The 17,546-nt window shown below is 34.7% G+C and overlaps 2 protein-coding genes and 1 pseudogene across 3 annotated transcripts; all 3 read left to right on the forward strand.

Annotated features, from left to right (window-relative positions):
* Positions 1 to 72: 72 nt before the first annotated feature.
* On the forward strand, positions 73 to 6,356 carry LOC128171083 (uncharacterized). Of its 2 annotated transcripts, XM_052836838.1 has the most exons (4): positions 73 to 267; positions 1,240 to 1,426; positions 1,852 to 1,995; positions 3,273 to 6,356. In XM_052836838.1, exon 4 carries the CDS (start codon positions 3,310 to 3,312, stop codon positions 5,689 to 5,691), a length of 2,382 nt encoding a protein of 793 aa, XP_052692798.1. In that variant the 5' UTR covers positions 73 to 267; positions 1,240 to 1,426; positions 1,852 to 1,995; positions 3,273 to 3,309; the 3' UTR covers positions 5,692 to 6,356. The 2 variants fall into 2 exon arrangements, with proteins under 2 accessions (XP_052692798.1, XP_052692799.1); XM_052836839.1 differs by lacking the exon at positions 1,240 to 1,426.
* A 5,503-nt stretch (positions 6,357 to 11,859) lies between these two features.
* Positions 11,860 to 13,501, forward strand: LOC128174807 (uncharacterized; annotated as a pseudogene).
* A 1,762-nt stretch (positions 13,502 to 15,263) lies between these two features.
* Positions 15,264 to 16,193, forward strand: LOC128174808 (uncharacterized). The gene has a single exon (XM_052840260.1). It carries the CDS (start codon positions 15,264 to 15,266, stop codon positions 16,191 to 16,193), a length of 930 nt encoding a protein of 309 aa, XP_052696220.1.
* Positions 16,194 to 17,546: the final 1,353 nt, after the last annotated feature.

Raw genomic sequence — 17,546 nt, forward strand, 5'->3', positions numbered from 1 at the left:
GGTTTTTTTTAATTGTATTTCGTACATTATTATTAAAACACAATAAAAGAAATTAAATGAAGTAGGTAGGTCGTAAGTAAAACGATTGAAATGTTTTTACGGAAGTGTTTTGATGGTTATCGAATTCATTAACGATTAATTTACTCATTTGCTAACCCGAAAGCGCGCGCAAACACTAATTAAGCCTACACCGTGCACCCAGAACAAAGACGTTGATGGCAAAACAGAGTTTAAGGAGTTTGTGAGAGAATTTTTGCAACAAATACGGTAAGTACATACATTAAACATTATCATGGTTATGAATATAAGTTATAGCACTTTAAACGTTTTTTTTTCACAGTGCAGGCCTATTATGACTATTTTTTTTGCTTCTGAAATCCAATTAATTGGCGCTTAAATCAATGGGGGTGGGGTGGGCGGAAAAATAATTGTTGGAGTATGGAATATTTTTGACACGTTTGGAACGCCATGTGTATTGTTTTAATACCAAAATATTAAAATATTTTATAATACAAAGGACAGTGCGTGTTACAAGTTTACATGTACAGTATGGCTTTACACGTGCACTGAACAGTTAATAACGTGTTTCATTTCAGTTCAGCAAAGTGACAAATTAAATATCCTATTTTAAAGAAAAAAATGAATATGTTGAACACCCCCCCCCCCCACCATCACTGTTTTATATTTACATGTAGGTATCACACTGCTTAATGTGGTTATATATCAAGAATACTATTGAGAAGTATCATTGAGAAATACAGAAGTGGTTAATATTCAACTTTCTTAGTTAAGGCAAATTTATGGTTATTTAGAAATTAATTGTGACATTTTTGCATTAAAAACATTTTGCCTTGTCATGATACTGAGATTGCCCCCCCTTGTAGGGATGTATTGTTCTTTTGTTTTCAGGGGGGAGGGGGGTGAAACAATAACATATGTTTTCAATATTAGTAATAAAGAACAAAGAAATATTCCATGCCAACATGCTGGGGACTCATTATTTATGCATTTGAGAATTTACAAGAAAAGACAAAACAGGTGCCCCCCCCCCCCCCCTCTGCTAGTTCTCCCTAGTGTTGTATTGTAAAACAGTGAACATGTTTGTATAAACCCTGCTGCTTTCAAGTAGTGCCATAAGTTCTGACTAATTTGTGCACTTGGTAGAAACAGATAATTTTCATAAACAACAAAATATTTATGCTTACTAATTTATGCATGTTATTCTGTTTTCATTCATAGGTTTTAAGATTTTAATTTCACCAAATGGGCAAGAAATGTAAAAGTAAAGAATCCATTAAGGCAAGAAGTAGAAGAAGACGAACTTTAAAAAAGAATCGACATAATATTGAATGTCAGAGAAATGCAACAAATGAAATTCAAACAACAGATGCACATGCATGTTCATTATCAGCAGAGGATGTTGATGGTATGCACTTTAGTAATTATGACCAACACTATCTTTTATAACTATATGTAACAGGAGGTCAAAAATAGTGAAAGACCAGGTACTCTACTATCTGGCACTGACAATTGAATTGGCATGACTGTCACACTTATTAACCTCCTTTTGGCAAATAATATAGCCTTGAGCTGATGCAAAGTTCATAATAGGAAAACAATTTTTAATAGATTTATAAAAGTGATATATCTCTAGAACTACATTCAATTTGTTTATATTTTTAGAATTACCTTTAATTATATATCTAGCTATGCAAACATTCTACAAAGTAAAACAATTGTGTTATATTTCAGCTAGTATTTGAAAAGATATTAGAACTACTACGGCTACTGTATTTTTTTCTGGTATTTTTTGTTAGTACTTTGTTGTGATGTTTTATTTATTTATTTTAGAAAGGGATCATAGCAATATGAACAAAGATCCATTCTTTAAGGATTTTAAGAGATATGTTGCAGCAAAGATTCGCCTGGATAAAGCGAAACAACAGATGAATGATTGTTGTGGACCTAGTGTGGTCAAAACGATGGATGGACACGGTTAGTTTATCTCCCATTTGTTCTACAGAGTTTCTGTAATCATTTGTTAGTTGGTTATTGTTGTTCTTTTAAATTTATGTTTTTGATTAATAAGCTTTTTTTTCTCTGTGTCAGGCCAATTTTGTGAAAAAAGAATTCTATTAATATATGTTTTTATACCTCCACAAGTGAAGTTAGGGGATATATTGGAATCACCCTGTCCATCTGTCTATCTGTCTGTGGACAGACACCATTTTCTCCCTTCCAATAATCTTTAAAACTAATGCACAGAATAGTGAGAAATTAATTGAGACGTAATGTTAATATTAAGCCATGGTCAAATTTTAGAATTATAAAACTGTATCAGCATTTTTGTCATTGTAATGATTATTGCTGAACAAGTTCTTACAGCTGGTGAAGACCCGTACAGTGGGAACAATGGGTGATATTAATGCAGTCATCACATTTATGACATGTCGATCGTCTCGCAGTCCAGTAGTACTGAGCAATCTGGTCTTAATATGATGCTTAAAATAAATAATTATTATAAATTTATTCAATAGTTGTTTGTATTTAGTTTTAAAAACATCCATTTCTGTATATTTTACTGAAAGAAAACGTTGTTTAAGCATGTGCGTAAGGTTAGCACTAAATAAATAGCTTAATCATAACATCCGGTAAGACTAATTTTAAAACCTGTTGGTCAACCCGGAAAATTCTGAACTCTTGAAACTTCGAAGTTTTTCCTCGGTCCCATAGACTTCAGGCTATCGAGAGTTACCTGTATTAATAAGACAAGATTTAAGGACTTTATGACCGTTTTCTTTCTTTTTTTTAGTCTTCATGTTAAAAAGTAAGGGAGTTAAATCCTTAAAAAAATTGAAATAATTAATAGAAACCACTCTAAAATATGCAGTACTTATCCAGATGTTGCTTAGCCTTTTTTTCATAACAAAATGCCTGTATATATTTTTTTGAGTATTTTATCAACTTACAATGCAAAATAATTGTGTGTTAAATATTTTATGAATTAATAAGAACCTCAGTGCTTCCAAAGGTATCAATATTTTATTTATCTGAGCCTTGGTTTGGATGGAGCAAAAGTTGAGAGAAAATTTATAATCTATATAATTAGCCTTATTTCAGTTCCAAACCTGAGATTTTAGAAGAATTTTTTTTTACACCATTGTTGGTGTATTTTCAGAGAAATATAATTTAGTCATTAGTACAATAGATATCTTCAAAACAATTGTCTTCAAACTTGGTGCCAATTATTAAAAATGTTTATTTCATTTCAGTGAAAGTAGTATTTCTTGATGAAGAGTACAAGTTTTAATGGAGAATAAAAAAAGGAAAAGAAAGACTTGCATACAATGCAATGAGGAATATAGTGCAAGACATTTGAGCAGGCATGCCTGTATCCCAAATGAAGAAACAGTTAATGAGCCGTTGCATCAAACATCATCTGCAGTAAATACCGACACTTCTAAACAAGACATTGGTGTGGATATAAATTTACCAAGGTATTCTGATTCTGAAGACTGTGATAATGAGGTGTGTGTTGATGAACATTTATCGGATTCATCTGATAATGAAGAGGAACTCTTATTTGTTGATGGGCTTTTAGATAATGATTATTCATCAGATGATCAAACATCAGATGTAACTTATGATCAGTATTTAGTGTCCTTTTTTAGAATGCTGCTTAGATGGCAGGCTTTATTCTATGTGTCTGATCAAGCTTTTGCATATTTGATTTTACTTTTTAAATCACTATTGTATTTGATCTCCTCTACCTCTGAATTTGCTTCTGAGTTGTATAAGAAATTTCCAGCAACTTTATACCAGCTCAACAAGTTTATCCGTTTTGATAGAGACAACTTCAAAAAATTTGTAGTTTGCCCAAAGTGCTTTGCTGTTTATGAATTAGAAGATTGTATAGAGTTTGTTGAAGGTTCTCAAACTTCAAAACAATGTAGAAATGTTGTTTTTCCAAATCACTCTCTAGCTCATTATCGTAGACCATGTGGTGAACTACTTATGAAAATCATTAATATAAATGGTAACCAAAAATTAGTTCCAAAAAAAACCTTTTGCTACAAAAGTTTAGAAGAAAGTTTAAAAATTTTAGTTAATAGAAAGGATTTTGAAGATCAGTGTGAATCATGGCGCAACAGAATTGTATCTGAGGATATAATGATTGATGTATATGATGGTGATGTTTGGAAAGATTTTAATGGGAGATCATACAATTTTTTTACAGAAGAACGCAACTATGGGGTTATGTTAAATGTTGATTGGTTTCAGCCATTTAAATATACAAATTACTCAGTTGGTGCAATATACCTTACAATTTTAAACTTGCCAAGGCAGGAAAGATTTAAGAAAAGAAATATTATTCTCATTGGTCTAATTCCAGATATGAAATCTGAACCACCTACCAATTCATTTATTGAACCACTTGTAGAGGAACTGAGAATTGCTTGGAATGGTTTCACTATGAACAGCTTCAAATGTCAACAGAGTCCAGCAACATTTAAAGTAGCTTTGATTTGTGTAGGTTGTGATATACCTGCCAGCAGAAAACTATGTGGATTTTTAGGTCATTCTGCCACCAAGGGATGTAACAAGTGTACCAAAACTTTTGATGGAGTTGTCGGGGAAAAAAATTATGGGGGTTTTGATGTTTCATCATGGGAATTAAGAAATTTAGAATCGCACAAAGAGGCTGTTAAAAAAATAGTTAAATGTAAAACAAAAACAAATAGGGAAAGGTTAGAGAAAGAATATGGAGTACGCTATTCGGTCTTACTAGAATTGGAATACTTTGATCCTATAAGAATGACAATTATAGACCCAATGCATAATTTGTTTTTAGGGACTGCAAAACGCATGTTAATTCTGTGGAAAGATAGTAAAATTTTACTGCCTGAACATTTCAACGAAATTCAAAAACGAATGGAACAAGTACAATGTCCATCTGATGTTGGTAAATTACCACAAAAATTTTCAAGTAGTTTTGGTTCTTTTAATGCAGACCAATACAAAAATTGGACCATTCTTTTTTCCATTTTTGCACTGAATGGAATTTTACCTGATGTTCATTTAGAATATTGGAGAAAGTTTGTTATTGCTTGCAAACTGCTTTGTACAAGATATTTGTCCAGAAATAATGTCAAGGTTGCACATTTGTTATTGGTATCTTTTTGTAGAAAAGTAGAGCAAGCATTTGGTTGTCAAGTTATAACACCTAATATGCACATGCATGCACATTTAAACAAGTGCATATATGATTTTGGTCCTGTTTATTCCTTTTGGCTTTTTAGTTTTGAGCGTGAAAATGGTGTTTTGGGTTCTATTCCAACAAACAAAAGAGATATAGAAGTACAACTCATGAGAAAATTTTTGAAATATAATCATTGTGAAGATGTGTTATTTGATGAATTGAATTTTTCTGTTGAACATTTTGGACCTGAATTTCAAAAACTCAATATGATGTATGATGGAAAGGACAGAGGTACATTAAATGAAATGAACAAAGGTATTAATTATGACTATGTAACAATGTGTTCAAAAAATGTACGTATAGATTCTTTTCTATGGACAATAGAGTCTTTTGATGACATAAAGATCTCCACTTTGAAAAATTGTTCATTAAGTGATAGAGATGTTGAATTTTTGAAAAAAAATGTATGGTACTTTATATTCCAATGCTGAACATAGAAACATGCATATTTGTAACACATGTCGGTCTGCCAAGTATGTAGATATTTTTGGTTCCATTCTTGGTGTCAAAATGGGAAGAAGTAGTAGATCATCTATGATAATAGCATACTGGCATAAGGATGATGGGCAGATATGTACATATGATGATATGGATCTTACTCCATGGCCTGGACAAATACAACAGTTGATTGTACATAATGTAATCTTTGGCCAAAAATCCCATGTTCATTTGTTAGCCAAAGTCAAGTGGTTTTCAAAACTTGATGAACAAACTTTCAAACACTATGGCAAACCTGTAGAAGCATGGCATAGCAATGTGTTTGATGTAGAAGGCCCATCTACATACATACCCGTACAACGAATCAAATCAAAGTTTGTGTATGCTTATGATAAAATAGGAGGCAAAAATGTCATTGTTGTCATGCCAAGAGAAAGGTTTCTTTGCTAATTGAATTTATATTTAAAAACTGTCAGAGAGAACATACAATGTCATTTGAATTGTTCATAGTGGTTATTTTCTTGAAAATTTACTGATTCAGAATGAAAGTTATATACATATGTAAAATGCATTGTGTAGAAAGACATTTTTTTGTCAATGTTGAAATTATCATGCATAGTTTTTATCTTGTTTTACATGCACATATTGTCACACACACACACACACACACACACACACACACACACACACACACACACACATATATATATATATATATATATATATATATATATATATATATATATATATATATATATATATATAACACCAGACACATTCTATGACTGGGCTTTGCTTGGGAACGGAAGCAAATATGTTTTAACATACTAAGAACATTGTACAGTACTTCTTGTGTACATCAATAACACTATTAAATGACATTCATTTAAGTAGTATTCTTTGTGAAGTCGAGCACATACGTTTCGATGTATGAAGCTTGACACATGAAGGGCACAGTGCTACTAGTGCACGTCAATTACAATATTACATAGCATTCGTTTAACTACTGGTAGTACTTCTTTGTGAAGTCGAGCACATACGTTTCGATGTATGAAGTTTGACACATGAAGGGCACAGTGCTACTAGTGCACGTCAATCACAATATTACATAGCATTCATTTAACTACTGGTAGTACTTCTTTGTGAAGTCGAGCACATACGTTTCGATGTATGAAGCTTGACACATGAAGGGCACAGTGCTACTAGTGCACATCAATTACACTTTAACACTGCATTGTTAAGAAGTACTTCTATGTGAAGTCGATCACATACGTTTTGATGGGTGAAGCTGGATACATGTGGGGCACAATATTGGTAATTTGGTATACATTTTTACACTCGCAAGGCAGTATCCACTTTGTTAGGCAAGACATTTGACACTTCACATGCACACAATCATACATTTTTTATTTTGTTGATTTTATAATACTAAGGAAAAAAATTGTATAAACTCATTGTTTCCTCATTATGAGTATATGATTATGTTTATTTTTTTGTTCATGGATTAGGGGACACAATTGGCATTTCTTATCATTTTAATTGCATAGTCTTGCATTTATGTAAAATATTTATTTTTGCAATGTTGTTTAATAAATATAGCTACATTTATAAAAAAAAAAATTGAGTTTGATTATTGAATGTATTACCACGGAACAAAGTGAACGATTTATTGAAATAGTTCAATGCTTTAGCCATATGGAATAATTGCCAGAATATTGGATTTTTAAAAAAAAACGTGACATGGACAGAAACTTGTAAAACATCAATCAAAATTTCAAAAATTAAATTTTAAATTTATTGTTCAGTAAATATGAAAGGTAATATTTAAATACATTTTGGTAATGTAAAGGTCAACTTTGCATCTTTACTTTGATTAAAGTTGATACAAAGGTATATCTAAAATTCTGGGCATCTTTATTTAAATTTACTGTTAAGTAAATTTTTGTAAAGGTGTGAATTACTGCTCAGTAAACATGAAAGGTAATATTTAAATACATTTTGGTACGGTAAAGATCAACTTTGTATCTTTACTTCAATTAAAGTTAATACAAAGGTAACCTTGATATTCCGTGCATCTTTAATTAAATTTACTGCTGCAGTAAATTTTTGTAAAGGTGGTTTTTCAAGCAGTGCCTAAGGCAGTAGGTTGACAAAAATCACACGCTGCTATATTTCCGATTAGAAGAGCACACAGTATAAAACAAAACATGTTGAAATGAGCGGTTTAAGTTGTTACTTGAATGAATTGAATGTAAATGATTTGTGTGTGTATGATTTTACTTAAAGTTCACGCAACGTATTTGTTTAACTGATTAGAGTTGACACCAATAATGAGAAAAATGGAATATTTCAATGTGTGACCCGCATAGCTATGTAAGGTGATGTCAGGTTACCCTGATCACCTTTTAAAGTGATGATGTATCGCTAAAGGTCGTTACTCAATTTGATGGCAAATTTCAAATTTAATGTGAATACTCCATTTTTGATTTTTTTTTGAGCGCAATTCAATGTCAGTTGAGTAAATGGTTTTTTAATTCATATCACGTAACCCCCCCCCCCCCCTTTGTTGAACGTAATTCCACACTTAAAGGATTTTTTTAAACAAAATTATTTGTGGTGAAAAGAGGGTATGTATCGAAAATTAACCAATGAGATACATCCAAAAAATCACATGAGTTTTTTGTATAAAACGGAGGAAACACCCCAAAATTACGTCTTTTTTTTCTCCAAAATGGACTTGTATGTATTACTTCAAATTAATAGTTTTATATACTTTAATGTGGGCTCACTCCGTTTAAATTTTTTTATTGATCTATATATATATAAATATATATATTTATATGTTTAAGGAGGTGTATTTGTGCCGAAAAGCGGGAAATTGTGGAAGAAATCACAAAAATCGAAGGGAGACTTCGAACACTACTTCCACAGATTGAAAATATACCATGCTCGTGATGGCTAGAACAAAAATGATGAAATTTGGAATTTACTTTATACAGGTCAGATAATTTTATTTATCATTTTTATTTATTATTTAAAGAATGGATGCCGTAATGAACAAGCGAGCAGCAAGGTATGATATTTTGTAAAATGTATTAAAATGGTTTTTATTCCTCTTCTTATGGCTTTTAACACTCTTTCTGTTCTTACAAATTTCTTTAACATTTACATTTCAGTACACCTATCACGTGAGTAATACATGTGATGAAAACTAACTTTATGGTATTTATAACTACATTCACATACTTAAAATATTGCTTTCATTTGGTATACTCATAAATTGCTTTAAACCTTTTTTACAGCCTGTCTTCTGCGTGTTTGATGTGAGTGATTTCTAAGAATTATCTAATTGTGATCCTGATTATTATTAAAAGTTGATACACACACACACACACACACATATATATATATATATTTAAGAAACTAAATGTATGTCCTTTTTCCATTTTCTCACAGAAAAGAGATGGACTCTGCCTTCATGGCAGACACCGTGTAAGTATTATTATTTCCAAAACTACAAAAGACAATTGTAGAGAGGTCATTGTCTGCTGTCCATTTAGTAAAACAATACTCTTTAAATTGACGATGACTATATTCCTACTTTTTATTCGTTTTCTTGTTTTTTCCTCAGTGTGGACTCTCCACCCGTGGAGGATAAGTCCCCGGCCGCTGAGCGTTAGCCAGCCGGGGCCATTAGGAGACGAAAACATCGGAGTAATTAAGGTAACACCTTAATTACAGAAGACTTTTTGTAAGTACAATTTTAAAATAAAAATCTAGATGCAATCAAAAAAAAAAATAATTTTAAAACAGTAAATATTCAGTTTCTCTATTTTTTTTTTAATGATTTAGAAATTAAACTAATTATTTTCTTTTTTTTCCTTTTCACATAGGCCACTTAAAACCAGGACCAAGTCACCGATGTTTCTTGTTCTCCTAATTGAAATTAAATGAAAAAATGTTTATGATTTGTTTTTGTTATGATTTTACAACAAAAGGAGTGTGTTTAGGTACACGAAATGAAGATTAGTCGAAAAAAAATATGATCACTTTTTAAAAAAAATATCTAAAGATAAAGTTTCAATTTAAAACAAAAGTAAAGATTTTTCTATTTTAATTGATATATTTTTTTCATTGAAAAAATGTAATGTATTTTTTTTTTTCAAATCTAATCTTCATTTGGTGAACTTATGAATGACGGATTTAAGATCTCAATGAAAACTCTGGCATCAAATTGTATATATTAATATTTTTGAGACAAAAGTCTTTTGAAGAAAGTAAAAGTGTGAGCAAAACGATTTGCATAGTGCGTAATTTTCAACTTTTTAGAAAAAAATCAATCACATTAACAATTATTGACCATATTTTATAAATGGTCATCATATTAAGTATGGTGAACGGTTTCTATGCTAGCCAAATGCATTACAAACATCAGAAGAAATTAATATATACTGTCGCAAAATTAAGAAATGTGTCAGTTTTATAATCAATGCTTCTTTAGATATAAGATTAACATTTTGAAAAAAACAAAACAGAATTGATTGTCATTTGATGTGACTTTTTTTTTATTTTTTTTTTTTTTAATAATTATTATTTTTTGTGTTAGAATTAATACAAAGAAAAAATAAATGAATCCAATGATATTTTTAAAATATGAAATAAAAATCTTTCAGACAACGAAATGTTTTTTACACATCAATAATTAATCTCTATGACAACGAAATGTTTTTTACACATCAATAATCAGTCTCTATGACAACGAAATGTTTTTTACACATCAATAATTGAATACAAAGAGATTGTAATTATTTTTTAACATAAGTTGTTATATTAATTGAGTTACAGAGTTTTCTCAATCTCATTCTATAAGAAAGTTTTGATTAGAGAGGACGTTGATTTTTGTGAAAATCGAAAATGTTTCAATGTGGTTATTGTCATTTAATGTTTGGGGATTTTATGAGCATGGCAAATCATGAAAAAGGTCACGAATTGGAAAATAATCGCCAATCATTCCAAGAAAAGTAAGATATAAGATGTTATTTATTTTTCATTTATTTAATTATTTACCAGATAATCATTATTATTTTATTTATCTTATGATATTTTATTTTATGAATCAATATTATTATTATATTTTTTGGTCTGTATTTCTCTTTTAAACGAATTACTTCGTCTACGTTATCGAAGTGTAAAGATAAAATGAAAATAAGTTATTGAGAAAACAGGTAGAGAGTGGTTAAAGGGAGGAAATACGAGTGAGTGACACATGATGTTGTTTGCATTAAGTACTACGCAGTTATCTTCCCATGCCAAAAGATTCTTAAATCATAAACTTAGACTACATGCTACATGTATACAAACAACATCATGTTACAAAATATTTTTTCTTTAATTAAATAAAAATACATCACTTATTTCTTTGGTACGATTTTTTTTCTATTTGCAAGCTTTTTTTTATTATAATTATCATCATCAGTGTTATCGGGCATGATATTCAGAAAAGTAAGCGATAAATTTAAAATGATCTTCTTTTTTTTTGTTTGACTGTTTTGAGTTGGGTTTATTTTTTTTTTGCTGTTAAATTTATTTTGATTTTTTTTTTTATCTAAAAAAGAGATTTTCATTATTCTTTTTAGACATCTATGCTGATGCCTTTGTAGATATATATGTATTTTAGTTAAAAAGATGAACGAATTAATAGAATAAAACAGTTATGGTCACTCATTTTTGTAAAAATTGATTAAAACTGAAAGAATTTTTTATTTGTGTGTGTGTGTGTTTTTATTTTTTTTTTTAAATAAATAACAAGTAAGATTTTATTTTGTTTTAGTGTAAGAGAACAGAGTAAGAGACTTGTATCAATACTTAAAACAGTGAAATTGAAATGATTAATGAATTAATAGGATAAAAACAATTATGGCCACCCATTTTTGCAAAAATTGATTAAAACTGAAAGAACTATTTTTTTTGTTTTAGTGTAAGAGAACAGGACTTGTATCCAGACATTCAAGATATGGAATGTGCTGTTTCGTCTCCTAGCTCGGTAGACGATTTACTAAAGGACACGACCCTTACTCAAGATAGGACAGAAAACGATTTCGAAGATATTAGTGATTGCTCTTTTGATACAGATCTGATGAATATGGACATAGACGATCTAAATGGCCCCGTATTCTCTGACTTTTGGGATGTGGCGGACGGCTATTTTTCACGAGGAAGACTCTCTCATTCGAGATATACAGGAGGATCTCTTTGATGGTCCAATACAGATTGGAGGGGGGAGAGATGATTTCGATATTCAACTTTTACAAGAAAAGACATTAAAATCAATGGGCGTGAAAGAAGCTACTTTCGAGTTGACTTTTAAAGATCATCTCTTTCGTCATCCTAAGAAGATGAATGAAGCAAAAGATCTTTTAAAGGATGCTTTTAAAAACATCATAGAGCACGCAAAGAAAGACCTTCACCCTGGAGATGTAATGAGAGCTGTCATTCATAACGACGGGTTGGACCTACCAGTGTTCGTTCCCTTCCGTCCCATGGAAGACATGAATGCAGAAGCCATGCTGAATTGTCTGGAAAATGTTCTCAACAGCAACGAGGATATTCCATTTGACTCCTTTTGTCGAATAGATGTTGGCGCCATCAAGTATCCGCGGGGGGGGGGGGGGGGGTCGAGGAGTCAAGATGCCAACCCTATCCCAGAAAATCAAAAAGAAACTTTCGATTGTCGAGATTAGAAACCTCGACAACAAGTGTCTCGTTCGTGCTACTCTTGTTGCCATGGCCAGCGCCTGTAAAGTTCACCCAGCCGAGTTTCGAAGATTCAAAGCTCTGCACCCGACCTACACGACTGGGGAAATTCTCGTTCATTTTTCGCGATGTCCCACATGGTATTATGACGAACTGCGGGCAAACAAGAAAAAAACACAAGACACTTTAACCGAAAGAGTCTGTGTCACCTTGGGTATACACACAGACCAACCCTTGACCTATGCCTACCTTTCACAGTTTGAAGATTTCTTGAATATCAACATCTATATCGTCAGTGCTCGCATGGGAGATTCATTTTCATATGTTAGCCGCAATACGGACGAAGAACGAAAAAAAGTGTTTCTCTATCACAATGACATAGAGGGAGCCGAGCATTTTCATGCCATCACGAAAATTACGGGATTCTTCGGTCGCTCGCGATTCTGCACCCATTGTCTCAAACCTTATGAAAAGCCTTACAAACACAGTTGCATAAAACACTGCAACGTCTGTCTGTCCGACAACTGCACTAAAAAAGAGACCAGTACGTGTACGGATTGTCACCGCACCTGTCGTTTGGACGCCTGCTTTTTACGTCATAAACTACCTATGGAGGGTGGTGGAATTCCTTGTGAGCTAACCTACAAGTGCCCAGACTGTCATCAGACCTTTCATTGTTCAGAGCGTAAGCGAGAAGACCATCGATGCGGGTATTACACTTGCAAGTCCTGTCACCAGTATGTAGAACCCGAGCACTTGTGCTTTGCCAGAGCACACACGTCCACGTCTGAAGACCAACGGCAATATATTTTTGCAGATATTGAGGCATCTCAAAGAGACGAACGTCTGCAATGCGAATATGGATACTTACCTCGAGCAAATGTCGACTGTCGACGATGTCGTGACCAGTCATGTAGTGACTGTCGACTTTGTCGTCACTGTCAAAAGTCACATTGTGGTCAAGCAAGACATACTTTTGTGTTAACCGTATGTCAGACAGCCTGTTCTGATTGCAAACAAACGAATCTAACACCCGATAGTACGTGTTAGAAATGCGGTGATCGATGTGCAAACTGCTCCAAGATGGACAAGAAGACCAAGCAATTTGTGTCTCCTCCCTGTCCTGACAAATTTGGGGGTCGAGAACGTGTTTTTAAGACACTCTACGACCTGGGAGTTTGGATGTTTAACAAACAACACAAGGGATTCACCGTGTTCTTCCATAACCTCTCCTATGACGGCCAGTTCCTCCTTCAGTATCTCCTTTCACAAAGCATTCGACCTTCGTTCATCATATATCGCGGAAGTAAGATTCAGATGTTTAATGTTAGCGAACTCAACATCAGGGTCTTTGATTCGTTAACTTCCTACCCATGGCTTTATCTAAGCTACCAAAAGCTTTTCAACTGAAATCTCTGAAGAAGGGATATTTTTCCGCACTTTTTTTCGAGTCTGACAAACATGAATTACGTGGGTCCTTATCCCCCCGTCGAGACATATGGTCCAGACGCCATGACGGTGGAAGGTAGAAGAGAATTCCATGCTTGGTATGACTCCAAAATTGACAGTAAAGCTGTGTTTGATTTCCAGAGAGAAATTCTAGAGTACTGTCGCAGTGACGTGGACATACTCAGACGTGCTTGCTTGAAATTTAAGAACCTGTTGTGGGAAGCCACAAATGGAGACGACGGGCATGGTGTTGACGCCTTCGGTTCCTGCACCATTGCGTCGTTATGCATGGACGTTTTTAAGACCAAGTTTTTAGGTGCTCGTTGAGGTAAACGGAGATGAACAATGGCTGCCTGAACGACGACTCGATGGTAAATCAACTGTTTACTATCAAGGACAATGGATTCCAAAACGAGAACTCGGGTTGGTAATCAAACAAGAGTTGTTTTTATCCTCCCCCATCGCTCGACCTCCTCCCAATGGCTACCACTCTCGCCTGAATTACAGTAAAAAATCTATTGCATGGTTGGAATGGATTTGTCATAGCGGACGAATCGAGGGGAAACACTTGGAGATTCGACATGCTCTTACTGCTCACGGCGAGTATCACGTTCCTGGAACGCGGTATTTTGTCGATGGGTACACACCTCCTTGTCCAGAGAATCCTAGTGGAGTGGTGTATGAGTTTCACGGATGTCGGTACCACGGATGTCCCATTTGTTACAAAAATGGCAAAGAATTCATCAATCCAAATACGAACCAGACGGCATTAGAATTGTTCACTCTGACACAGATGAAGGAACGTCGACTTCGAGAATTGGGTCTCAAAGTAGTGGTAATCTGGGAGCACGAATTTGATGCCATGATCAAATCGAACGACAGGTTGAAAGCTTTCCTCAATCAACTGGATTTGGAAGATCGTCTGGATCCCCGTGACAGTCTCATGGGTGGGCGTACTAACGGCTGCGTTTTGTATAAACGAGCTGTGAAAGCTACAAAGATTCACTAGGTGGATTGTACATCCCTATATCCTTTCGTCAACAAGACCTGTCGCTATCCAGTGGGACATCCCGAGATTGTGACTCGAGACTTTGCTGATCTCTCTTCCTATTTCGGTCTTGCTAAAGTGAAAGTGATACCTCCTCGAGGACTTTTTCACCCAGTTTTAGGTTACCGAACAGGAGGAAAATTGACATTTCCTCTTTGTCGAACGTGTGTAGAGTGTCAACATCAAGAACCATGCACCTGTACCGAGTCGCAGAGGTCTTGGATTGGTACCTACTGTACACCCGAGCTCGAAAAAGCCATCGAAAAAGGATATCAAATTAGCAAGATCTACGAAGTATATCATTGGCACGAAACGATGCAGTACGATCCTAAAACGCAAACCGGAGGACTTTTTGCCTCTTACATCAATTTATTTCTCAAAATTAAACAGGAAGCCAGTGGACGACCTTCCTGGGTCGAGTCCGATGACGACCTTAAAAGGTATGTGGAAAGTTACGAGCAAAGAGAAGGCATCGTACTAAACCCAGAAAAGATTGAACACAATGCAGGTCTCCGAAGTCTAGCCAAACTTCTTCTAAATAGTTTTTGGGGAAAATTTGGACAGCGTCAGAATCTGACAAAGACTCAGTTTGTTCACGATAGCCAGGCACATGTTCTTTATCAACAGATGGTTAACCCCGCTGTGGAGATTGTGGATTTTCAAATTGTAAACGAGGAAAATCTCATGCTGTCCACAAAACGCCTTTCCGAGGAATTGTGCTTACCTGGTCATACCAATCTGTTTCTGGCCTCATTTACAACCTGCTGGGCTCGACTGAAATTGTATGAGTTGCTGGATCAATTACACTCTCGTGTGTTGTATTGGGACACAGATTCTGACATTTTTACCTCAAAAGAAGGAGATTGGGACCCCCCCCCCGTCGGCGATTTTCTGGGTGAACTCACAAATGAATTAGACAAGGGAGATTGGATCACGGAATTCGTGTGCAACGGACCAAAAAATTACGCTTTTCAGACACATGCGGGCAAACGGGTGTGTAAAGTCAAGGGATTTTCCTTAAACTTTGAAAATGCACAAAAAATCAACCTGGAGAGTATGCATGACGCCATGTTCAATAGAGAAGATCCGCACACAGGAGTATATCATACCCTCAATTCGAACAAAATCTGTCGCGAGAAAGTACATTCCGAACTGTACACTCGAGAAGAGATCAAGCAATATTCATCAGTGTATACGAAACGAGTCGTTCAGGCGGACCTGACCACCTTGCCTTATGGCTTTTGATCATGAACACCTGGCCTTGTGACTATTGACAACAAAGACATTTATAAATTCATTACAATTTATTATAATTTTCACATGTTTGTTACATGATTGTAAAATAGTACATGGTATATCATATTGAATGATATTCAATAAAACATTTAAAATTTGATCCAAATCTTTTTTTTTTGGAGGAGGAGTGCGCATGCCCGGTGGTGACTTTCTTTTCACAGGTTTGTCATAAATCATTCCAGATCCGTTTTGATGCTCTTCAGATGACACTGTTTTCATGGGTTTGTCATAAATCATCCTGGATCCGGTCTGATGCTCTTCAGGTGTGGAGAGAGGTTGAGATTCAATGAGACTGTCTTTTTCATCTGGTATTTCGGTATTCGTTCCTTGATCTCGCACTTCTTTTTTATCACTCTGACGGAGTTTCATCTGATCGTGGGTGGTTTTTTTCACGAGAACGTATTCCTCTGCCATTTCTTTTCCAATGAGGTTTGAGTATTAGGGATATGGCCTCCGGATGTCTCCTGAGTAAAGTATTGATGTCCTTGTTATCAACGCGTCGGTCGGCAAGAGACTGAAGGAGAGACTTGTGGGCTTTCAGTTTTGATCGATAGTAAGGCGTCACAGCTGGATGACCCAGGTATAGATTCATGGCAATTTCGCGAAAGGTTTTTAATTGCTCATCCGTGGCCATTTTCACAAGATCTTGTTTTTGCTGAGCATTCGCCTCGTAAAGAAATTTGAGAAAAAGTCCGTGCTGTTTAGTCCTCTGCGACATAGTGAAATAATGAAAACCTCGAAGGAGATGCAGGGTATTTATAGGGGCTGATAATAATGGTATCCCCTTCTTCCGGTAAGATGTTGCTGCGCAGTCGTCTCTCTTCTGGACAGAGATTGGTTAAATCTACTAAAATGTATCCGTAGGGGCGCCGCACGGCTTTGTTGTAGGCATCAATCCAAAACTTGGATCGCCCAGTAAACACTTGACTTCCGAAGGTAATGATCTGACGATTGTCTCTCACGTTTTTAAGCAAGACCACATGTTGACAATTGAGCAAGATGCTCTTGGCGTACACACCGGGAGGATACAGATTTTGTGACAAGAGGAAGGCCGTAACGTTAGCATGAGACACCATGGTCTGGAACAAGTGTAAGGCGTCGGCACTCTTGGTCACTAAGTGAATCATATCGTCTAACACGACAACCGTGTGAGGAGAATCCGTGCTGCATTCTCTGAGCTCCTCTCGACTTGGTAGACCTCGATAAGTAGAAAAGTTGGGTAGAGTTGACTCCATGTCCTCTACCACCCCCTGATCTTCTAAATAACAATAAACAATCTTTTTAGGAGGCACGTCGAATAGT

This window comes from Crassostrea angulata, chromosome 2 (assembly GCF_025612915.1).
Source record: "Crassostrea angulata isolate pt1a10 chromosome 2, ASM2561291v2, whole genome shotgun sequence".
Taxonomy (NCBI): Eukaryota; Metazoa; Mollusca; class Bivalvia; order Ostreida; family Ostreidae; genus Magallana; species Magallana angulata.